General features: G+C 43.4%; 3 protein-coding genes across 12 annotated transcripts in view; 1 reads left to right on the top strand and 2 right to left on the bottom strand.

Annotated features, from left to right (window-relative positions):
- POC1B (POC1 centriolar protein B) overlaps nt 1–17147 on the bottom strand; it is a 106829-nt gene extending 89682 nt beyond the window's left edge. For 3 of the 7 annotated variants that reach the window (XM_024571733.4, XM_024571838.4, XM_045204098.3), the window contains exons 1-2: nt 16985–17147; nt 16248–16332 (exon numbers count right to left, since the gene is read on the bottom strand). In XM_024571733.4, the coding sequence (XP_024427501.2) occupies nt 16248–16332; nt 16985–16999 (100 nt within the window). In that variant the 5' untranslated portion in view covers nt 17000–17147. Of the gene's footprint in view, nt 1–4165; nt 4279–7333; nt 7478–16247; nt 16385–16984 lie in introns of those variants that run through there. The other 4 variants (XM_071220995.1, XM_071220998.1, XM_053921002.2 and 1 more) reach the window with 4 other exon arrangements.
- On the bottom strand, nt 10853–15982 carry GALNT4 (polypeptide N-acetylgalactosaminyltransferase 4). The gene has a single exon (XM_024571618.3). It carries the CDS (start codon nt 15656–15658, stop codon nt 13922–13924), a length of 1737 nt encoding a protein of 578 aa, XP_024427386.1. The 5' UTR covers nt 15659–15982; the 3' UTR covers nt 10853–13921.
- On the top strand, nt 16367–24699 carry LOC128780388 (uncharacterized). 4 transcript variants are annotated; one of them, XM_053919722.2, is made up of 3 exons: nt 16367–16825; nt 22538–22654; nt 24415–24699. In XM_053919722.2, the coding sequence occupies exons 1-3, from the start codon at nt 16379–16381 to the stop codon at nt 24550–24552; spliced, it is 702 nt and encodes a 233-aa protein (XP_053775697.1). In that variant the 5' UTR covers nt 16367–16378; the 3' UTR covers nt 24553–24699. The 4 variants fall into 4 exon arrangements, 3 of the variants coding, with proteins under 3 accessions (XP_053775697.1, XP_071077100.1, XP_071077102.1); XM_071220999.1 differs by having other exon boundaries at nt 22538–22665; nt 24435–24699; XM_071221001.1 differs by having other exon boundaries at nt 22538–22665.
- Nucleotides 24700–25038: the final 339 nt, after the last annotated feature.

The following is a 25038-nucleotide window of genomic DNA, read 5'->3' as shown; positions in this document are numbered from 1 at the left end:
GTCATGCTGTTAAGATTCACCAAGTTGTCCAATTTTGATATATATATCATACTTCAACAAAGCATTTAGAAAAGATATAATTCTGGCTGTTGTGTGGAGAACAGGGTGGGGCAGACTTGAAAAAGGAAATCAATGAGGAGGCGGTTGCTACAGCGAAGTCAGAGGAAAGTGGTGGTCTGGACTAGCCTAGAGGTGTGGTACAGGGGAAGCCTCTGGGGCTTGCTGATGGATCACCCATGAGGGAGAGAAGAAAAGAAGTGCCCAGGTAAATTTCAGGGCCATTCAATGAACTGGAAAGATGATAAGAGGAGAAGGGTGAGAGTGAGGCAGAATGGGGTGGGAATTCAAGAGCCTTTTTAGAATATACAGTTTAAGATGCCCATGTGACACACAAGTTGAAACGCCAAGCAGGGTGTTGGGACATACTCACCTGGAGCTCAGGAAGAGGTTTTAACTGTATGGTGTAGTGGTTTACGAAGCAAAGTACAGAATTCAACTTCCTGACTGAAACCCTGGCTTGCCAGTTGTGCGCCCCTGGGTAAGTTACCCACCCTCTCTATGACTGGGGCTTCATCTCCATGATGAGGTATTTAAAGTATTAAGTGACAATATGCTTGTAATTCATGTCTGGCACATAGAAGACATTCCCGTGTCACCACTGTTACTAGAGTTTTTGTTACTGTTAGCAGCAGCAGCAGTCTAGAAAACATATTAAAGGCCGGGGACAAATGGGAACACTCAGGAAGGAAGCACTCACCCTGGAGAGAAGAGCAAAGGAAGGAGCCGTCAGTGAAGTGGGAGAGGGTGAGGAGACTGTGGTGTCCAGAAGTTCAGGAAGAATTCCAAGAGGGTGAAGACCGTGTGCGTCAGACGCTTCCACTAGATTTAGTGAGATCAGGCCTGACCAGGCCCTACTGTGTGGGGCCTCATGGAAAATGTAAGTTGGGGGTCCTCTGTCAGAAGAGGAAAAGGGCACTGGACCTGGAATGGATATTCAAAACGTAACTTCAGAGCTGGTCCACACCCACATTAAAGCGATACTCGCCATTACCACCAGCATGAGGCCTGCTGAGAAGTGACAGAGAGCAGGATGAAGGACAGAGACAGCCTAACCTGAGGATCAGATGGCATTTCAGAGGCCTACTAGTGATGAAACACCAGGAGCAGAGATGTCCCCATCAGAACTGTGTGGCCCAGGGTACACTCTACATTTTCTTGCAAATTTCAGGAAAACAGGAAAAAAGACCAACAGTCTATAAAAACTCCATGAATGCGTTTTTATTAAAACTGTGAAAACCAACACTGAATTTTCCTCCTTGCTTTCTTAACCTCCTCCCACCCAACCCTAAGGCCGCGATGACGAAAGGTGTTTGACTACTGCTACCAGTGCTGTACTGTGTCCACCTGGAGTCTGCTTTCACACACTCCCATTGAACCACGCCCTACGTCAACACTGCCTCGCAATTTTAAATGCCAAAGCCATACCTCTGGTCATCTGACTGGTCTATTTTGAGATAAAACATCACGGGGGTGGGGGGAAGTTAAGAGGAAAGGTTAAGTGGCATATTTACCCATTTAAAAAAACATTTATTTCCTATAACAAATAACTCATTGTTTCAAGAAATCCACATGAGGACAAAAGAAAGAACAAAGCCCGTGCTCACCTAGAACAGTGCTTTGTCTCTGAAGGTGATACAGGAACGCACTCATGGAGAACTTGTTTGCTCTCCACAACGTCCAAACGGCCAGCAGTTTCTAGGTCACCCTAAGCAGCAATAACTCTCCTTAGTCAACCTGAGCTCTCTGGTTAATTTAACCACGATCACCTAACTACCTAGAGGTCTGCTCTGCCAGGTACCTTCAATCTGGAAAGGAATGGTACTGCCTCCAGTTTTTGCATTTGCTGTTAAATTAACTTTTCAAATGTTAATGTACATGATATAGAATTCCAATATTACTGAAGAGTATTTACCAAAACCTCCTTCCAGCCCTGGCCCCTGGTTCCTTCCCTAGAGGCAACCCGTGTTAACCATTTTCCTGCATATCCTCCTGTGCGTTTAAACAAATGTGTGTAAACTGACTTGTATATTTTATACAAACAGTGACATGCTGCTCCCACCATTCTGCATTCTGCAGCTCCATCCTCCTCTTGCCCAGCTCGCTTAGCATATAATAGATTGAAAATCATGCTTTATTAGTACATAGAGCTGCCTTATTTCCCCCCTAATTTTGATAAATTTTTATTCTGACAATTTCAAGCTTACAGTACAATTACAATGTAGTACAAGAAATTTATATAATTTATTAACTAATGTACCCCAATAATAAAAAAGAAATACCCTTATATTCTCTACTTTAGATTTTGCTCTTGTTGACATTCTGTCCATTTGTTTTATCATTCTCTCTCTATAAACAATTTACATATGCATATCTTTTCTTATCTAATTGAAACAACATTAGAAACAGGTCTTTTAACTACCAAATACTTCGGTATGTATTTCCTAAAACCAAGGATATTCACTGACATAAACCACGTACAATTATCAAAGTCAGGAAATTAAGTACTATGTCATATATCTTGTTATCTCAGTTCACACGCGGATTTTGCCACTGACAGCTGTTTCCCCGCCCACGAGGAGAGCCAGAATATGCGCTGCGCTGACTGCCACGTGTTTAGTCTTCTGGGAACCGGAAAGGTTTCCTAGGTCGTTCTTTGTCTTTGTGGACCGGGATATTCTTGAAGATGTGTAACAATATACACCCCCGATATTACCTTGGGTGTTAGATTCAGGGTATATTTTTATAAGAAATCCATAAAGTTTATGTTGTGCTCTTATTAGTGCATCATATTAGGATGCATGTGGAGTCTGTCTGTCCCAGTATTGGTGAGATTCACTTTGATCTCTTGGTTTAGGTGGGTTTTGCCTTGTAAAGTTTGTATATTTCCCCTTTGTAATTAATAAGTAGTTTGTGGGGAGATGCTTTAAGACTATATCAATATCCTCTTCCTTAACAAACTATCACACACTAATTTTTAGCATCCTTTAAGGATTTTCCGACTCCTCATCACTTCTATAGTTTACTAGTTAGAAATTACATTAATTAGTAATTATTTAATGAACTAGCAATAAATTTCTTAATTTATTATTATAAAATAAAACTTTCTCTTTTCTTCCATTTATCTCTTATTCATTTACTTATTTAGATCAGTGTGGACTCATCGATTATTTTACTCAGGTTGTAATCCACAGTTATCATTATTTATTTTGACTCATACGGTTCCACATTCGTCTAGTATGAGCTCTTAAAGCCGACCTCTGATATGCGCCCATTCTTCTTTGAATACTTCCTTCCTCTGGAATCACAAAATGTTCCAAGATGTACTTTCCCTGCCTCAGCCCTGGAGTTGGCCTTTTCCCCCAAGAAGCTCTGATTCCTATTAGTGGAGAATGGCATTTAGAAACCAAGATCTGGGGACTGTGCTCATTGCTATCGGTGTCAGAGAACAGAATAAATAGAAATGTCAGTGAGCAGAACTAAGAAATTAGATATAAATAAAGGCTGTTACAGATACAGATATATAGACAAAAATGTAAAGATATTAAAAACCATGAGTTCATTCTGATAACTCCAATTCCACTCTAACACTACAGAATACATATAGGCTCTGCCTCTTTTCATGCTCATAAGTTCCCTCCAAGCAAAAACTTGGCTCCTATTATGCTCGATATATTCTTGTTCAAGCCTAGAATACACAGATAGTAGAACAGCAGGGTGATAATCATTAACTCACACCTCTGCAAATAGCAATCCGACTAACCAGAGTTCAGGATTCAGTTTTGCTCCCTTGTCAGACTTGGTTTTATTCTTAACTTAATTTTGAAATTAGGTTAGGGCATGCCCTTTATACCAGGTGTGGTCCTGACTTACAAGGCCTGGCCTTCCTGTGTCTCGACTGCATGCCTGTGGTGCCCAGCCAGATTTCCCGACGTTGTTCAGCTAGAGACATAGGGACATGCAGCCCTGCAGTCGCTGGGATCACCATTCTGCTTCCAGTCCGGGGTTAAGCCATCTCTGCTAGACTTCACAGATTCTCAACGTGCACACTTGTCACTGGTGTCTCCGTCAAAATCACCACCCCTTACAGACCTCTGTGGCGGCTTACCCCACTCAGCATGAGCTTCTCAGGAATCCTGCCACGCAAATTTCCACCCCCTCACAGCCAGAACTAGGACCTCCGCGGCCTCCGCGCAGCCAGGCTGTCACTCTGCTTTCGCTCCACCTTCCGCAGTAGAGCAGGGACAGTGCCCCTAGGCAGAAAGCCCAGGTGAGGAAGGCTCACCTTGTGTTTCCCTCCTTGCAATGATCACAGCTTTGCACTCCCTGTTGATCGGTACCTGAAAACTACTGTCTCATATATTCTGTTTTACAGTTGTTTTCAGCTGGAGGGCAAGTTTGGTCATCAATTACTCTGTCATGACTGGCGGCAAGTCTGCCTTATTCTTTGTAGTGGCTACATGTATTCTATTGTGTACCTTAGTTTATTGAACCAGTCTACCCAGTCTACCCTACTTAGTTAGCTTGTATACAGAGCTTTTCCAAATGAGGCTGTAATGTACGTGTCATTTCTGACATGTGCAAATATATCACTATGATGAATTCCCAAAGAATTACTGATGAATCAGAGCACACATTTTAGAACTTACTAAAAAGGTCTGTGTTCACAATATAGTATCTCTCACAACTTTATAAATTTGGGTTATATCTGTCTCAAGCTTTTTCATTCCATATTCAAGAGAGTCCTAATAACTCAATCAACTTCACATAGAAATTCTTGAATTTTTCAATCATTTCAGAAGTCCCTCTCTGCATTTTCTACCCTCATTATGCCCGCTGTAACAGCCGCCTCCCAGAAGTGCCCTCAGCTCTCCAGTTGGGCGGCACCACGATTCCGTGCTCTCCGTCCCACTTCCAGGCTCAGGCTGGTCTTCGGGTCACAAGAGAAAACACGGCCTGCCTTCTTCAGGGAAAAACAAACAAGGCAATCTGCTAAGGAAATCTGAGAAGGAGTTCTTTATCAGTATTTTTAAGATAAGAAAAATAAAATGTAATCCCCAGGCATACATATCTATAGCCTAGACAAAAGAGGGTTGCACAAAAAAAACGTATTCAGCTCTAAACTAGATACATTTTAATACCCTACCCAATATTTTGAGAATTAGTTTGTACTATCCTAGCACAGTATAACAGTATAATTAAGTGACGGCGCAGACTTAAAATTTCTTTGCCCTGAATGAGGGAATAATGAAGCATGTTTTCTGCTAGCTGACACTAATCAGCTTGCTAGCTTAAGCATGGTCTCAAAGAAGCTGCAGGAGCTTAAAAAATAATCTTTGGTAATGACAATTTGTAGAAATTTAATTTAACTTATTCAAGTTCCACACCTCTGTGAAGACTGATAATGGTAACATCACAAACCTGTACTGAGTTATTCTGGGCCCAGGACCTTTCAGCATTCTTTTATTTAATCCTCACGACAAGGCAGGTGGATGTCATTGTCCCCCTTTTACATCCGAGAACATAAGCCTTAGTGAGGTTAAGTAACGGGTCCCAGGTCACACAGATGGAAAGTGGTAGAGCTCTGTTTTTAAACCCCATTCCATCAGACTCCAAAGGTGGGTCACTTATCCATAACCCAGTGCTTCTCAGAGGGGATTTACGGATTATCTCCACTAGAACTACTGGGGAGCTTAAAATGCATATTTCTAGTGGGTTACACTCCTTGGGGTGAGACCAAGGGACCTGAAATTCTCACCACTTTCTCAGTTAAATCTCATATATACACATATATATATTTATATATACACAAACACATACATAAATTCGAGAACTTCTGCACTCTGCTACTCCTCTCAGTGAGTTCACTAGATTACTTTAGCACTTGGGAGTAATTTTTAAAACTGTAACAGTAGGAGAAACTTCAACAAAGCTACTATACAGGTTGCTACCAAGAACCATATTAGAAAAAGAATTTCTGGCAAACTTTTAGTAAGGTTTCACTGTGAGGAAATAACTTAAAAACTCCAATTTTAATTCTCCTCTATTCTGTCAGAAAAAGGAGAAACTAACTTGCTTTTTACAATCATGTATTCTACAAAAAACCCACACACATTAAACGGGGACTGAGTCGACAACAGGGGACTCTTTGAGGAGAAAAAGAACTTCAGTGTTAAAATGTTATAATTTTAAATTGCAGCTCAGGTCCTATGTGAAAATACTTCTACACTCTTCTAATGTTTTGTGTAAACTTGAGTGTGGCCCTCTGGAAAAGAGACTGATGAGTCGCATGAAGAAGATAATGGCTCCAGAGCCCGACTCCGAACCAGGCTTACGCGGGGCTGCTCATGTGCTACACAGCTTCGGGAGAGTTACTGAAGTTTCCGCTTCTGCATCCATAAAAGGGGTGACGACACTTCACGGGTTATTGTTTTTCCCCATCACCTCTCCTCTCTCCTCTGACCACCTCTCACCCTGCCCTGTGAAACCTTCCCACCACCTTCCAAGAGGCTATCAAGAATAAATTCATCATGTAAAATACAGTAGCGGAATTACAGTCAATTAACACTGTAACACTATGTATGGTCCCAGGTGGGCACTAGGTGTATGAAAGCGACCACCTTGTAAGGTATACAAATGTCTAATCACTATGTTGTACACCTGAAACTAATAAAATACTGTATGTGAGCTCTAACTTTTTTTTTAAAGTTAAAAAAATAAAGCCATCAAGCTTCAGGTTGTTTTCTCCAGTCACGACCATACGTTTAGCCCAAGCCCCTCTGGTCACCAGTCATCCAGTGTGCTCACTCCTCTGCTGCTCTGGATAGCCCCTTGCTGAACCTGACCCCCATGCCCTTTCCTCCTCCCAACACGTGCCTCGGGTCCAGAGGAGCACCCACCAGACGATCACCCTCATACCCACATCTTCCTCTGCAAGTCCCTCCTTGCCCTTAACTGCTTAAACCGTGGTCCTGCCTGGGGACACCAAGTTCGCTGAAACCCTTTCAAGAAACAATCATTTTCTCTTTCACACTTCGCCTACTTCACGACAGGCTTTCTGTCCACTCCCAATCCTGGTATGAGTTCATTCAACAGATATCTCACCTGTTGGACACGTAAGCTCTTGTGGGTGGGGCAGGGGAAGTGCTAAGTAACAAAGTAGGTACAATCTCTAAATGGGAGCTTATATTCAGGTGGAGAAGAGGGAAACAAGCACGAGAAGAAAGATAAAGCAGGAAGTCATAATGAGAATTTTGTGTGGGGGCAGAATACTTACTTCAAACGGAGTGCCCAGCAGTGTTTTGAAGTGGAGGCATGAAGGACAAGGAGCCAGACAGGCAAAGAGCGAGGTGAAGAACGTTTCAGACCAAGGGGGCACAAGACCTCTCTCAGCACTCTTCTCCCACGCTTCCTCTGTGGCCCGTTCTGTGGTCACACCCTGGGTGTTCACCAGTACAACCTGAGCACCTCCCACACCACCAGTGACAACTCACCATCCTCCGGCAACTTGCTTCCTCAGTGCTCACTTGTTCAGGGGCTTCCACTTCCTCCACAAGTCGAAGCCACTGCCTATGTTCCCCAGTAAGGCTCCTTTCACCACCTTCTTTTAACTATTCAATTTATAATTCCCCTCTTACTCGTATATGCAATCCCTTGACTCTCCCTCCTTCCTTCACGCCAGCCTGGCAAAATCCCAATCCCTCTGCTTTACCTGAGGCCATCTCTGTGCCAGAGAGAATGGTCAGACACAACCCCCGGAGTGGGAACACTGTAGATTCACCATCACTCATTTCCTAGGGATCTTCTGCGCTGCCCAGCAGCCCTCAGTTATGTAACAGTTCCCTCCACCACCATCTCTAATGACTGTTTGGTATCCTCTCCTCTCTTCAACATTTCTACCCTACGCTAGGCCGTGGCTTTTGTGGCACCCTACTATAATGGCTTTCCTTCCTATCTTTCTGACTATTCCTTCTTGGTTTCTTTTGGCATTTCCTCTTCTGATTTAAAGGTTGAGTCTGATTTAGGACTCAGACACGGGCCATTTGCCCTCATTGTTCTAAGTTCTTCCCAGGTGATCCTATCTATTCCCATGACTTTAAATACCATCCTATGCTAGTAACCCCCAAATTTCTCTCTGTCCCAGACCACTTCCTTTCTTTGAAGATCACCCTCCACCCTCCTAGTTTGAACCACCATTGTCTCCTGCTGATATTACTGTAATACTTCTTGATTTCTCTACTAATACTTCTGTCTCCCCATGGTAGCCACAGTAATCTTTTTGAGGCATAAATAAGATCATGTCATTTCCTTACTTAAAACCCTTCAGCAACTTTCCATACCTTTCAGAAAAAAATCCTAAAATATGGCCTCTTAGTTTCCAACGCTGCCATAACAAATTACCAAAAACTTGGAGGCTTAAAACAGAAATTTACTCTCTGATAGTTCTAGAGACTGGAAGTCTAAAATCAAGGTGTTGGCAGTGCCACAGTCCCTGTAAAGACTCTAGAAGGGATTTCATTCCTTGCCTCTTCCAGCTTCTTGTTCCCTCAGGAGCTCCTCGGCTTGTGGCTTAATCATTCCAATTCTCTGCCTCTGGCTTCACATGGCTTTCTCTTATCTACTTTGTGTATACCTTATAAGAACACCCATCATTAAGTGTATCACCCAGATGATTCTAGGCGATTTATTCTCAAGATCCTTAATTACATTTGCAAAGATCTGTATTTACAAATACTGTCACATTTACACGTCCAGGGGATTAGGACACGGGCCTATCTTTTGGAGGGTCACCATGTAACCCACTATAACCTCCTTGCCGCCAAGGCCTTCCCCAAGCTGCCTCTGCCTCCCCCTGCAATTTCATCTCCCAAAGCTCTCTTTCCGCAGGCACATGCTCCACCCATCCTGGCTGCCTTTTACTCCCTTGCTTGAGGACGAGCTCTTTCCCATCCTTTTTACATACGCTATTCTCTACATATACTATTCTTTCTCTAGTCTTTACCTAACTCCTCCTTCAAGTCTTGAATTAAATCCAACTTCCACAACGAAGTGTTCTTTGACCCCATAAACTTAAGTATGTTGGCACAGTTATCATTCCTCAAAGCACCTTGTTTCTTTTCTTCACAGCATTCAATTATTTTCCTGTTTCAAGTTGTACCTACGGATGATTTGTGTGTTCTTGTCATTATCTGTCCCTATCACTAGGCTGTGAATTCTTCACACCATTTCTGGCACACCCGTTTTGTCAACTTCCGTTTGTACGTACGCACAAGCACAGGACAGCATCTGGCACACGTTAGCAATAACTGAACAAAGGAGTACCGAGTAAAAAGAGTACTTCCCATTTCCTTCTTGAACAGGATTAAGTTCGGTGCAAATAAAAGGGTTAGGAGGGTAACCAGACCACTGAGGATGCTGCAGGCCTGCAGTAGACATCCCTCCCAGGCCAGCCTGAGAAAGTGGCCAAAGTGGGCACAAAATGGAAAGTAGTACCTGATTATCAGCAGGTTGTAAGAACTTCTCTGCTCTTCAGTTCTGCCATGAACAAACTATATACCTCAGGAACTCATTCACCTTTTGTAATAATCTCTACCTCCTGTTCAAAAGCATTAATTGAAATTTTCCTGAATTTCAGGAAAAACTCCCCATACAAACTGATTTCCACCAGCAGCCTCATACTAAGCCAGAAGATTCACGTGATATCTAACTTTCTTATTCTACTGAATTACAAAATGACTCAAATATTAATAATAAATATTGCTGGCCTGTTTTGAAGTCTAATATGTACATATGGACATAAAAAAGAAAATCTTTTCTAAGACACATGGAATTCTCCAGCCTCTTTTTTACCCTGAAGTTTTTTTTAATTGAAATATAGTTCACATACTATAAATCCCCCCTTCTGAAGTGGACCATTCAGTGTTTTGCCCAATCTGTATCATTGCTGTTGCTAAAATGTCAGTATCTAATTCCAGAACGTTCTCATCACCACCACACCTCCACCCAAAAAAACCATCCTTGTTAGCAATCATTGGCTGTTCCTCCCCCTCCAGACTCTGGAAACCACTAATGTACTGTCTCTGTAGATTTTACAGTTTGTTTTTTATATTCATTAAACCAACAGAGACATGAAATGATTTGCACAGGGTTGCAGGAACCAGTAAGAAAGACTTTAACACACATTCATAGCAACTTTTTAAATAGTAAGAAAAACAAAAGATCAGTTTAGCTCAAGTATGCATATCTCCAAGGCGGCTATAAGCCTCCTGCTGTAGGAAAGAGTCCTCAGACTAGTAATTCCCAGGCAGTGTATCAGGCTGCGGGAAGCAGGCATGAAGGGTGTTAGGCAGGAATCACTAAAGAGGAATAGAGATGCTCCTGGTGAACGGGATTGCACTTAGGGTCAGTGATGCAGACAGAAGGTTGAAAAAGTGGGAGGCTATGGGGTTTATAGAACATATTTTTTTTTCAGCCCAGGATTGTGAAATTAGTGCTAATGTGTCCAGGTGCCCACTTGCTTCTTTTATAGCGCTCTCAGTGGGTCCCGGAGATCCTTTATTAATCTCGGGGATCCGAGATCTGTTTGAGCAGTTAATGCACCACTTCAGAATACTTGCTGGATAATGACACCTTGCAAAATAATACAGGAAACTTGACTTTTCTATATTCTACTGTCTGCATTCTCAAGTAAGTTAAAGAGTTAAAAGCTTAATTTACTTCTGTTACTATCAATAAATGTGTACACAGAAAAAGTGATCCTATAGACTAAAATAATCAGAATCATTTGCAAAAATAATTAGGCACACATTTTATTTTTTGTCTTAATTAGTATTGCAAATACCATTAACAAAAGGAAAACATGATGGCAATCGCTTGTCATGGAAGAAAGTTCATCATTCAACAGAGATTAATCCAAACCCCAACATTCTTTGTGCTTATTTAAAAATATGATTAAAACAGCAATTCAATAAGGCAAGTCAAAACTAAGCATTTTATCATTTCAAACTGAGATCATAAATCAACTAGGACTATACAACTTAAAAATAACCTTCTGTTTTCAACCTAGAAAAGTTTGATTTGCCAACATATAATGAATACAAGTTTTCTTTCACAAACAAGTTATTTTGAGTTATAGAGATTCTGCAGATGACTAGCTTATCTTTTTCTTTTTTCCAAAAATGACTTTTAAAAATGACTATTTAGTTAGTCAAACTATTCATAGCTTTGGCTACTAGATGATACAGTAACTGACGATTTTAGGTTGAAATGTCTTTTTTACCAAATATTTTACTAAAACTGTTATTGATCATGTAAATTAACTTAAAAGGTTAACTCTTATTTGTCCACCACAAAAGAGAGCTTTGGTACCAATAAATTAGAAGTAAGGCATCTAAATAAATTTAATTTGCAGTTTTATAGTGTGTTTTCAGAATTAAATGGGAAACGCCTATGAATGAAAATATTAAAGCCTAATTCGTCTCTTACCTACAGTATTGTGAAGAATGAATAGCCTAATTGTTCCAAATTATTGATATAAATAAAGCACTATCCTAAAATTTCTTCCAAAAAGATTAATGGGTCACACCCTGAAATTCAGAACAAAAGCAAATAAAGAATTAAGTATTACTTTACTTTTCAATGTTCCCTTTCCCTCTTGACATAAGTAGCAAGGTACTAGAATAAAAATAATTCCAGTAAGTACTTTTAGAATTTATCACTTTTAGTTCTCCCATGTGATAGGTGGCTAAATAGAACAAAAAATAATAATAAATTAAAAAAAGAGCTAATTTAATAATTTAAAAAAGGCAGACTGAGCCAGGGAAGAGAGTGGCTTTAGGTAAATATCTGTTGTTCGCCAACCCTGTTGTAAAATTCAGACACTATTATAAACCCTCCTTAAATTACAGCCAGGGCCATGCACGTTACACATGGAATCCGGACAATTCTTTGATAAACCGAAAGGTTGCCAGATAACTTACAGAAAGTTAGTAACACATTTTCATTTTAAGAAGCAAAAAAGAAACAAACTATTCAAGATACTGAGTAATTTTAGTTTTTGAAATGGTCATCCCAAAGTTGCTACTTTCTAGGTCATTAAGAAGACACTGAAAAACAACTTTTCATGAGTACTGTGAACTAATTCTTGGTGAAGCATGTATTTTTCATAAACTCAGACCAAAGTGAACTAATTGAGATTTAATTCTAAATTTTGCCTGTGATTTCTGGCGATAACTAACATTGGAATACAACCAGTAATAACACTTTTGTTTGAGTATGTTTACTTTTCAAATTATTTAGTTTGGGAAATATTTATATCCTTAGCCCAAAAGGTTACTTACAGTTTGAAATATTAAAGATAAAAATAAAAATTGGTTCGACAACTGCCAAATGAAATTAATACAAACACTGACCACAACAACTTTACACTCAATCCAAAATAAACCACTGCAGGGTGAGCTCAGCTCACTTAAGTATTAAAACCATTTCTCTTTTCCAGCTTCGTAACTGGACCGAATGTTGCTCAACAACATTACCTGTGTGAAGAGTGAAGAGATAAAAAGTGTTGCAAAGATTGCACAGTAACTGAATCTGAGATGGGTGTAATGTATAATCATAACATTTCAGAGCTGGAGGGGAACTGCGAGAGCGCATCAGGCACCCACCTGTTATAGATGAGGAAATTAAGGCCTAAACTGAGTCATTTGGTCAAAGGAGTTGACCAAAGTCAGATTCCTGGGCTGAGCCATTCATTCAGTCCTTCTCCTACTTCCTGAAAGCTACCTAAGGGCTAGGCTCAGCGGTGGGTGCTGACAACAGGCTGGAAGGCAGCATTCACCAATGTAGAGAGAGACAGGCTTTTTTCCTAGTCTTCTTAAGATAAATCCTGAAATGCCCTAATCACCAAGAGCTCACAGAAGAGTTCCCCCACCTTTGCAAAACCAGGCCCACTTTCAGTTTCACACATTAACTTCAGAGAAGCCTCAATTGTACTTACTCTAAGTGATTAAGCATTAACAAAGGGAAGGAAGTACAGTATTCTGAATGAATCCTTTTCTAATACATTCATAACTTAAGGAAGTGCAATCAGAAAATGCTCAGAACACACAAAAACCTTAACAGACAGGACAGGTTACGAAATAAAAGCCATCAGAGGTATCAGTATAGATCATTAAGTCCAACAGTTCAAGTTTACAAAGTGTGGAATGTAAAGACCACCCCATTTTACTCAGATGTGAGTATACTTTTTTAAGATGTCTAAATGTTAAAAAGACCTTCAAATTCACATTCAAACTGATGCCCTCTTCTAAGACATTGAAACCAGGCCTTTCTCCTTAAAATAAACTTTCTTTGATTTCCATTTGATTTTAAAAAATTAGAATAAAAAAATAAACAAAACCTAAAGTTTAATGTGCTGGCTAAAGAAATTCAAATTCTATGTACAATCAAAAGAGTTACAGCTCAAACTGCACATTTATGAGTTTTGTTAAAAAATGAGATGTGCAGTGTGCAGTGAACTTACCCACCAATACGAATTATCTTATTTTACTTGGACTTTTACATTCTTTAATATCAAGTCTGGCACTTAAATATTTTGCGTGTATCTCAATTCAGTCAACTTCTTTAAGAAGAAACCATAGTGACAGAGCTCTGAAATAAAACGACCTGTGAGTAAGGCACTTTCAAATATCAACCAGCAGCTCTCTGTGCATGGGTTTCAGTGTTCTATCCCTAAATGAACCACAGATCACGCAGAGCTCTTGCTGAGGAACACTGGGCGGTTTCTGATAAAACGCACTCTTCACTGAGGCTCTTTGACTTTCCTGAATATATCGTCAGCTCAGGACCAAAGTGCTGTTGTGCTCTTTTAGTTCTCAAACTTCCAGATTTGATTTTTATCTAGAGCATCACAAGTTCTCATCTGAACATCAGCTCGGCCCTCAGGTGTCCTATAAGCACTAAGACACAGTCCTGAAAATGGATGAAAAATGGTTCCATCTTCTTTAAAATGCCAAATAATGTTTGTTGGCACAGGGAACCCATCTTTTGGACAATTTTGCATTCCTACATGCTTTTTTTGCTCAGGAACCTCCGCACATAACTCTGTCACAGAATTAAACCTGATTTCTTTGTTTGAAGTATATTCAAAGAATTGATTGCCTCCTTGACCATGGCATCCAAATAGTGAAAGGTTAGCACCTGTGGGGTTGTTGTCAGGAGAATTATAATCTAAACATTCAGAAGAGATGCCCATACTGCGAATAGCTCCGTGCCAGCCTGGCCTATCCTCTGGAACATGTAAATTCGAAAACACATTTTTCAAATACCAGTCAAAGCTCTTGCACTTCAGTCGTTCTCGTAGTAATTTTCTTTCAGAAATGTCACCATAAGCTTCTTTCCTTGCTGGAGGGTTTCGATTGTAGAAGTGCTCTTTGTACTCATCCATCCACACTTCCGCCGCCCGAGCAGTGTTCTGCAGGAAATTGGGCCGAGCATAGGGAGCCCGCTTAGGGAACACATGGCCCACATGGGAACACGGGTGGATCTCCAATTTACCTCCACACTGCCACACCCTGAAAGACAGTTCCAGGTTTTCACCTCCCCACACTTCCATTCCAGTGTCATATGTTCCAAGGTACTCAAAATATTTCTTGCTGACAGCAAACAGTCCTCCAGCCATGGTGGGTGATCTGATTGGGTCAATTCTCGATTTCCGCCTGTCCCTTTCATGCTTGGGAACAGAGTGCCACTGGAACGTTAAGCGCCAGTCAAACCCGCCAATCATGGGTTCCCCCGTCTGCATGTAGAATTCAAAAGTATTCCAATCAATGGTATCTATAACAGGGCAAATAATTACTGTTTCATCCTCACTGATCCTTTCCAAAAGTGGTTCCAACCAACCAGAATTACACTCACAGTGACAATCCAGGAAAGTGAGAACATCCCCAGTAGCAAATGTGGCCCCAATCAGGCGGGCCCTAACCAGCCCCTCCCTCTTATTTGTTCTAATCAAGCGGACTCTATCCAGATTGCTGACATAAGTTTCAAGTTGTGTCTTCAAATAAACTCTGTCACTCAAGTCATCAACCAAGATGATCTCCTTCAGAAGGACTGCAGGAGAAGTTTCTAGAACACTGTGGATGGTGCGGAGCAAGGTCGACCACGCTTCATTATAGAAAGCAATGATAACAGAGGTGGTGGGAAGTTGCCTATAGTTAAACGTCTTGGATTTACACTCGTACATTCTTTTATCCTCTATGTGCCGGTGCAGGGAAATTTTATCACTGAGGTAAATATTAATGGCATATCTCTCAATGAGTTCTTCTTGCTGCTTCAGTTCAGCCTCGTTCAGCTGGAGTCTGCTGGCTTTCCCCCACTCCCCAAGTGCATGGGAATTCGCGGGGGGCTTCTCATACAGCGGTCGGGACAAATCCTCTGCCTTTTTCTCGGAGTCTGGGAGCTGCCCTGGCCTCCGCTCCCAGGCAAGGCCAGTTCCCGAGGAGGCATGGAAAGTGGAGACCGAGAGTTCCACCAGGACATAGGCCACAGTCAAAAGCGCCAGCAGCAGGCAGCTTTTGCCTGCCCAAGTCCACCTCACGGCCATTCGGATCCTCACGGCTAGGGCTAGGGCGCAGACGCGGCCACCGGAGTCACCACGCGGGGGAAGAACTGCGGGATCCGACACTTGAGTCCCCGACCCAGGTGGGAGCGAACTTCCGAGCCGGTCCCTCCTTCCCTGCAGGCCCTCGGCTCCTTTCCCGCCGCAGAGGTTTCCCGGGGGTCACCTTAGACCTCTCAGCCATCCGCCTCCGGCGCAGCCCCAGCTCCTCTCTCCCCACTTCCTTCTGCACGTCTCTCAACTTTTCGCAAACTCTCTCACCGACACCCCACCCTCCCAGGCCGAAGACAAAGCCCTCCCCTTCCCACTGGCTCCTCCTGGTGGTTAGTTCGCGGAACTCTCCAGCCAGGCCCAGGCCTGCAGGCGACCGAGGGGGCGCGACGGGCTGGGGGCCGTGCTGACGGGGGCTCAGACCGCACCCCCCCCGCGCTTGGCTCCGCGGGTCCCCGGACGCCCCCGCCCCCCACACAGGTCCTCAGTGGTTCCCCCAGGGGCCCAGCGTGGACAGAGGCAAAGTTTCCGACCGGCTGAGCGTTTGCCCCATCACAAAAAGAAAAAAAAGAGTAAAACTTACCAAGTTGTTTGCCGTTGGGACTAAAATCCACGGAGGTTATTGCAGCTTTATGGCCCTTAAAGTAACGCTCCAGAACAGGATCCTCCTGAGAAAGAAAGTTACCAGGTTTTGAAAGCAGGTGCAGACCTCGAATGCGGGGGGTCGGGGACGCACGCTGTTCCTTCTCCCCAACGGGATGCGGCCTGGGCACGGCCACAGACGCGGTGGGTCTGCTGGCAGGACGCCCCGCACGAGCGCACGCGGGCAGTCCCGCAGGGAGGCGCGGGGCGCCCGCTTCCGCCGCACAGCCCGCCAAACCCTCGGTTCGCGCTTCCCAGAATCCAGCGCCCTGGAGAAGCCACCCGGGGCGGCTCTTTGAAATGCAGATCCCCAGGCCCCGCCCGCCAGACACCGGTGTGCGGCGGGCCGGGCTCGGGCACTTTTTAAAAAACCTCCCAGGTGATTCTGACGCAGACGCTCCACGGAAACCCTCCGAGAATTCTGGGGGCCATGCGACTGCAGGGCTTGGCCTCCAACTCCAAGACGCGGGGAGGAGCGCCCGGGAGCCGGGCCAGGCCTGGACGCCCCGGTATTACAGGGTGAGGCGCGGGAGCCCGGGGCGAGGGGCGCAGAGCTGGGGGTTCTGGACCCGGCAGCGGACACCTGCCTCCACTTCCCGCCAGGTGTGGGCACGGCCCGGACCTGGACCCGCAGCCGGGGGACCGGCTCCGGGGAGTCGCTCCCCAGCTCGTCCTTACCGGGGCGGAGGCCATGGGGGGAACGGTGGGCGCCCGGCTCCTGCCAGCGGGGGAAACCTGGGAAAGGAAGGGGACAGGGTGGGATGGGGGACCGTGCGGCGCCCGGAACCGTCGGCCCGCAGCCGTGGCGCCTCCCGGTCACTACAACAACGGCGGCCCAGTCAAACCCCGCGCTCCAGGCGTGGCCAGTGGAGCCCCGATGCTCCGCCGGCGCCGGGGAGAGCCGGGCGTCCTCCCGCCCGCCGGCCGGGCGCCCCTGCGTCGGACGCGACCACACACGGAAGCCAAAGTTTATTAACACTCGCGCTCCCGTCGGCTTGATTCCCAGAAGGAGAACAGTCCCCGGGCAGGAATGAGACCCGCGGCAGGGCTGGGGGCGTGAGTCTGAGATCGATGCAATCAGAGCTCTATTACTCTTTAAAGAGACAGCGACTGGGAATTTGAAGCGGTGCCGGGGTGCTTATGGAGACGGCGGAGGCAGGTTTGCTGTGAAGTGGGGCAGCTTGCTAGATATTAATGTACGTAGAGGAACTAAACCCCTGGATAACAGATATGAATTTACTTAAGTACTATTTTTCACACAATACTCAGTGATATAAATATAGATAACGGGTAAATGTAATGAATGAATGTTGGGCATCCACTTAACGTTTTTCCGTTTCTATTCTAATCTGCTCTTTATATGTTTTAGAACAGCCAATTTATGCAGCAGCATACATAAAGTCTTTAGGAAGACTTAGAAATAAACATTTTATTTGTTTTACCTGAACTACTAAGGCATATAGTAACTACAGCCATCTCTACAGCAGCCTTTCTTACACATAGTATCACTGGAGTTCAGCAACACTGTAAAGGTGACAGAGTTATAAAATGTTACGGACGTTTACAAACTATAAACTTGACTCTTAGATATTTTATATACAATCGTCAAAGACCACACAGAGACAGCTCTTCCAAGTCCATACCCTTTTGTACCCTGACTCGAAGCATGAAGGGCTCAGTTAAAAATTAGTATAGAGTAAGGATTCTTGCCTGCGTAAGGGGGCATCATAGACCCCAGCTGGTAAAATACATGTTCTGTGTAAAAATGAAAGGTATACTATACATCTTAATTAGTTTCTCTAACTGTTGTCTAGTGATACAATTTAGTTTCAGAGAATACTGTTAGCAATTAGGCAGATAGGAAATAGCTTTGGATTGCAGTATTAGTTTAATTCAAGTACATGTTTGCTGAATATTTGCTGTATGGCTGTGAGGGATACAAAGGTGACTGAGGTATTTTCTCTGCCCTTAAGAACTCAACAATCTAGGTTTCTGTTTGAGTTGATAAAGTTCTGGAAATAGATAATGGTGGTGATTGCAAAACATCGTGAATGTTCTCAACGGCAGTGAACTGTACATTTAAAAAGAGTTAAAGTGGTAAATGTTGTTATATATATTTGACTACAATAAAAATAATTATAGAAACTGAAGAATAATCAAGACCTCAGAGTTTCTCACAGCCAAGATATGTCTCATATTGGGTACAATAGAGTAACAGAGAAAAAAAAAGTTGGAAATGTAGCTCAAAAGAAAACAAAATATTACATACAGGTTTTTCTATGGCTTTCAGTTTCTATTTTTCAAAAAAAAAAAGTTTAAATTTCCAATCATCAAAAAACATAGGTTTTTAATTAAACAGGAAAAACTCATGTATTGTTCCATCACCTAAAAGTTGACTTTAAAAATATTTATCATCTACTTGGTTTATGCTCACTACATGCCAGGTGCTTTACTAAGTACCTTACAAATTCTGACATTTAATCCTCATAGGAATCTTATTAGAGAGATGCGGTCATTGCCATTTCCGTTTTACAGGTGAGGACGTTGATGTGCAGAGACGTTAAGGCACTTTGTCGGGTACTCAGCTAGGAAGCGGCAGAGCTTAGATTGCACTGGGCGCCTCCCGGCTCCGCTGACTTGATCACTAAGTCTTGCTGCCTTTTGCCTGACTGGAAGCAGATTTTAACGACGTAAAATACTGTATCCTAGTGACAGTAAATTTTACAAAAATAAAAGCGACCTGTGCTTTGTTTCCATTCCACTGTCCTTATCTATTACTCTGAACTGCCCTACCTATGGTTCTTTTCCATATTTGATTTTATTCCTTTTGTTATTCCTCACCTTTGCAAACAACATAAGCTCAGATGGACATTTGGAAATATGGCCAAAGTTTGGGATATTTTTCCTAACGTCAAGTCTTCTTGAGTTCATGTTATTTTACTTGCTACAGTAAATATTCGGGACCTCCCCAAACCTGGATGGGAGCCACAATATTTCACAATGTTTGAAAATCTACACAGTTTCTTTGAAAGCCAAGTACTAGGTAGGACAAACGGACCCTTCCATTATCCCTCCTTTTACAGAACCCTCTCAGGTCAGAAACTGAACTTATCTACTTGAGCACTATAAAAGGTGGTTTCTATTTTAGCTCCAATCATTCCTAGGTTATTCACTTCAAAAGTTGAAAATTCAAGCAGAGCACAAAAGTGCCATCTACTGTCCGCATTCCTGTGTGGCACTTGGGATGAAAATATTTTGTAGCCTCGTTGCAGGCAGTGTAACTCTCTCTTAGACACAGTTGCTCCAAAGGATAGGGGAATACATAGAATGTTTTAATCATTAAAGCATCAACCTTGTTTTTGAAGACTGTCAATGATTTAATTCAATCAACATTCATTCTCCAAATCCTATCAATTACATCCTCACAATTGATTTTATCTTCCCATCTTTCTGTCTCCCTGGCTCCTGGCTCTTGGCAGGCCATCTTCTCCCACCTCCTAGGGCAGGGCGTCTGACCTTTTGGCAACTCTGGGCCTCAGTGGAAGACGAGTTGTCTTGGGCCACACATTAAATACACACACACTAATGAAAACTGATGAGCAAAATATAAAAAAAGGTACGTGCATGATTTTTGTGATATCCACCACCACAGAGAAGCAAAAAAGTCCTCACATAATAACCCTAATTATGTAGCAGCCCTTTCGATAATCTTTTAAAATCGTTGAGCAGGTCCCAAGTTTGTGATCACTAATATAGCAAATGTACATATCTAAGTAATAAAACTTAGTTTAAAACTTAGTAATGAAACTAAGTAATGTTTTAAGTAAACTTACGATTTTGTTAGGCTGCATTCATGGCCATCCTGGGCTGCGTGCGGCCCGCAGGCCGCGGGTTAGGCACCCCTGTCCTAGAGCATCTCAGTAATCCCTAACTTACTTTCTGACCTGAAGACTCCCCTCTGTCTTTCGATCCTGCAGGTGCGAACAAATACACCAGAGTAGCTTGCCAAAAGTGCTGATTACTGGGCCCCACCCCAGAGATTTGGTTTAGACCATCTGGTGTGAATACCAGGGACCTGCGTGTTCTCAAACAGGGTTTCCAGCTGATTGTAATGTGCATCGATATTTGGAAGTCATGGGGAAGTCACACCACAGGCCTTCTTTAAAATGCACTTGGTCACTTTTGGTCCGAGGCTTAAAACAAACTCCTATGTCAGTCTGATACTTAAGCCATTACATTCACACAGTGGAGCCTTTTCTGGAGCTCTTCCCATAGCTGCGAATGCCTGTATGACTCCCAGCTCCAACTCCTATGCAAAGAAACCTATCTCAGGACCTGGGAAAATACCACAATCTTGTGAAATCGCCTTTCTCAGAAACTATCCCCTCTGTTCTTATAAAAATACACCATTTCTTCCTTTGGTTCCTCACAGTATGCTACTTAGAGTTCTCCTTTACACTATTTTATGTTGCTACATTATACCTATATTATGTTTATGTCTTTCACAAGTCTCATTTTAGCGAAAGGCCTGTAAGACAAGGACTGTGTTGTATTCACCTTGGTATAATTCTGCAGCCACCCAATCCCTAACACAGAGCAGAGACTCAGTAAGTTTTCCGTGTCGGTTACAGACCTATAGTCTCATTGGCCAGCTCCGTATTCACTTAAAAGGCCTACAAAAGAAAGAAAACATTGTCATTGTCCTCAAACAGTTTAAAATCTAACTGGGGAGATAAGACTTCCCACATGAAACAATTATTGAGACCAGTAAAAAACAAACAAAAAAACCCCTGTTATGTGAGGCAGTAAGTCCCTAATGACCCTAAGAATGTTACAAAATATCTGTGTTGTACCCCTATGATTGTATTTTTATAGTGCCAAATATTCTTAAGACATGTGAGAGGTATTTGGAGATGATGTTCTTGTGTCAGGAAGGGTTACAGGAAAAGATGTGCAATATTATAGGGAAGGATGGGCATTTTTTAAATGGCCGGTTTAGGCTAAATCGGTGGTTTTCAAATTTCAGTGGGCATTAAACTCGGCTGAAGGACTTGTTAAAGTGAAGGGAGCTGGGTCCCTCCCAGCGTTTCTGTTTCAGCAGGTCTGGGGCCCCAGAATTTGCATCTATAAAATGTTCCTAGGTGTGATGCTTAAGCTATCAATGAACCATTCTGTGGCAGCTGTGAGATTAAAGAAAAAGTAGGAGGGCGAAAGAGCAGGGAAGCAGCATGGTGTTTGCCAGGGGCGGAGGGGTGGGGGGCAGGGGGGATGCTGGGCAATGGTACAAACTTTCAGTCCCAAGTCCTGGGGACCTGACGCACAGCGCGGGTCTGTGGTTAGCAGTGCTGTGTTGTACAGTTGAGAGGTGCCCCGAGGATAAAGCTTCAGTGTTCTCTCCACCGCCACCGCCGCCACGGCCACCAGCACAGCACAGTGGTGACTGTGTGAGAAAGGATGTGCTCATCTTCTTGTGGCAAACATTTTGCTGTATAGCCGTGTATCAGCCATCACAATGTACACCTTACACTTACCCAGTGTTATACGTCAATCATAGCTCAGTAAAGCTGGACAAAAAAAGATGGATAATAACAAGTGCTGGTAAGAACGTGGAGGAACTGAAACTCTCGCAAGTGTGCGGTGACAATGTAAAATGATGCAGCTACTTTATACCTAGGAGTGGCTTCTCCTCACAAAGTTAAACACACAGTTACCATATCACCCAGAAATTCCACTCAGTTATCATGTACCCATGATAACTGAACACATACGCCCACACAAGAACGTGAACACAAGTGGTCACAGCAGCAGTACTCGCAGTAGCCAAAAGTAGAAACCCCAGTGTCCACCAGCTGATTAACGGGTAGACGAAATGCGGGACATCCATACAATGAAATAGTACCCGGCAATAAAAACAAGCAGCACTAACGCATGCTACAATGTGGAGGAAACTCGAAAATATTATGCAAGTGAAGGAAGCCAGACATTTTGTTCCACTTAAACAGAATGTTCAGAATAAAAAATCCATAGAGACAGAAAGTGGGCCAGTGGTTGCCAGGGGCCGGAGGGACAGGGGAGGAATTTGGAGTGACTTCTGATGGGAACGGGGTCTCTTTCAGAGGTCATGGGAATGTGCTGGTACTAAATAATGGTGATAGTTTCGCCACTTGAGGAACATGCTAAAACCACTGCTTTTTATACGTAAAAATAAAGTAATTTTTTTTCTGTAAACAGATGCAAGTAATCACCGTGTTTCACCGGGAGGTAAACCCTATGGCAGACGCCCTCATGGAGTCAGAGCGGAAGCAGTCCAAGACCAAACTGATTAGTAAAGGACTCAACCGGATTTACGTGAGTGAAAAGTTGAGTACCAGTTCATTTTAAAGTCAAGATGAGTAAGTACTTTGGAAAAGAAGAGTGACCTGGAATTTTCCATTCGCTTCCATAAAATAAATGAGTCATTCATTGTGGAATTTAGCAACACAGAGGTAATACAGGTATTAGTGCCATCTGCTGCCTGGCAGATAGCAAGTGTTTAGTAGGAACTGTATTCTTATCCCTGTCTCCTGACCCTCCTAGGGTTTGAGTAAACACTCTCTTATCAGAGAAGGGAGGAGGGATGTAGGTCAGAGGGCAGTGCTGTGCTGCAGGGTTTAGTTTCCCTAGCCCCACGGACTCAGTCTGCACTCAGTCTGAAGCAGAAGAAGCTGGTTCTGATGGAGTCGGCTGGTACACTGGCACAGACTGCGCTTGGGTGCCCCAGAGGCTCAGTGGAAACCAGAGTGACAAACGAGGAGGCTCCCTCCCAAGTCTGCACAGACCACGGCGTGGACTTGGCACCGTGAGGACTGCAGAGACATTACCTTGCTGGGTGGTTGTGAATTATTCAATAAAATGGGTAATTTAAGTCAGTGGTTCTCCACTGGGACTGTTTCCCTGCCTGGACATTCAGCAATGTCCACGGACATTTATGGCTGTCACAACCAAACGTGTTGGTGCTACTGGCATCTGGTGGGTGGAGATCAGGATGGCGCTAACACCCTACCGTGTACTCTCCGGCCCCCCCATGGCAACAGTGCCAGGGTGGAAGGCGCTTCGTGTAAATAAGAGCCCTTAGCACAGTGCCTGGCACTTGTTGGATGCTCAGTAAACGTCGATCCACCCTTATGCACTGGTCTCCTGGCGCTCACAGCATTTCAAATAATTAGCAATCCTCTGAACTCCCCATGTATACTACAGTCTTTTTATTATAGGGCATTCTATAATTCTTGTAGGGCATTATTTTCCTCTAAGTAACTGTTATTTATAAGGAACCATTCCACGTGTGGGAATTTGGCCCAGGCCCCACTTGGAAAAGCCAGTGGAGAGCGAGGTTGGCAGGCAGGACCCACGTCCATGGATAGGTTCTCCCGTGGGGAATCAGGCCTGTATTATACCTAGGCTGCTATGAGACTTGCTCTCGCTAAAACTCCCTCACCCTGAATTGAGGCAGGAAATGTTTACTGAGTATCTTTAACTTTCTAAAATCTGAGCTAGACCTCCCAAGTATGGAGCATAATCGGTTTCAACCATTTCTCCCTTTACATTGCAAATATACTTCTTTGATGTATTTAGCAACATCCTCCTTTTTGTTGTCTGTAAAAGGTAACCACCCTAAACAAACCTGTGCATAGTAAATGAGGACCATCCTTGATGTAATGTGCCTAGAAGAGCAATAAAAGCCTGTCCAGGCAGGGGTCGGCTCTCTCTCTTGGGCTCTCTCTAGCCCTCTCGCCCTCTCTCACTTAGAGAGTGGCCATGCTGTCCCTTTTTCTCCACAGGATTTCTGTAGTCCGTGTGTATTTGTCCATTGCTGCCACAACACAGGAGGCCGGGATCCACATCAGTTATTGAATCATGGAGGGTGTCCGTTAATGGCATCCTAAACTTCTGACAAAGTATACTGTATACACTTCTAAGGTTCTAGCCTTCTAATTCCTGCATTAGATTAGGAGTTCTTTAAGTAGCCTGGGGTCATAATAAGTAACCTAGCTGATTTTTATCATGAATTACAGTCATTAATTGATTTTTCTCCTTCTGCCAGTGACAAATGCTGTTGTCAAATTCTGCAGGTTCTAATCTTTTTCTGCAGTGACTATGCAGAGCGGCAAGGAAACCCAGACACCAATTTTGGAAGAGGTCCTGAAGAGCAAGGTTTCGATTCCTTCCTTTTAGAGATGGGAAAGCAGGGGCCCAGCGAGGCTCACTGACTCGCCCCCTGCATTCACCTGGACAGCGACAGCCTCCAGCCTGCGAGGCGATGCTCCTGATTCCAGTTCAGGGCTGTCCCTCAAACAAGCACAAATGTGTACGTTCCTCAAAACGAGCTCAGCAAAAAGTTACAACTTTCTGTGTGACTTAGTGGCATTCGCTAATGGACATAATTTTGGTTCTCGGGCTATTTTGTTGTATTCATTCCACAAATATTATTGAGTACACTGGTAGGAGCCAGGCAGTATGTTAGGTACTAGACATATAAAGATAAATAAAAATGGGTGCAAGGGTAGAAACTCATTACCTTCTAGGCCCCAGCAGGTAACAAAAATGAGTGAGGCAGTCGGAAGAAGATGAAAACACTAATTTGAAAGGATGTATGCACCCCAGGTGCATAGTGCATTATTCACAATAGCCAAGACAGGGGAGCAGCCTCGCTGTCCATGGATAACCAAATGGCTAAAGAAGATGTGATACATATA

The sequence above is a fragment of the Desmodus rotundus genome, chromosome 3 (genome assembly GCF_022682495.2).
Source record: "Desmodus rotundus isolate HL8 chromosome 3, HLdesRot8A.1, whole genome shotgun sequence".
NCBI classification, from domain to species: domain Eukaryota; kingdom Metazoa; phylum Chordata; class Mammalia; order Chiroptera; family Phyllostomidae; genus Desmodus; species Desmodus rotundus.
This window is presented reverse-complemented; position numbering and strand designations above follow the sequence as displayed.

Coding starts and splice junctions, on each gene's coding strand:
- GALNT4 (XM_024571618.3), bottom strand. CDS start 15,658: ATGGCCGTGAGGTGGACTTGGGCAGGCAAAAGCTGCCTGCTGCTGGCG.
- LOC128780388 (XM_053919722.2), top strand. CDS start 16,379: ATGCGGGGGGTCGGGGACGCACGCTGTTCCTTCTCCCCAACGGGATGC. Junction 16,826..22,537: donor GGACGCCCCGGTATTACAGG/GTGAGGCGCGGG, acceptor TTCTGTAAACAG/ATGCAAGTAATCACCGTGTT. Junction 22,655..24,414: donor AAGGACTCAACCGGATTTAC/GTGAGTGAAAAG, acceptor CAAATTCTGCAG/GTTCTAATCTTTTTCTGCAG.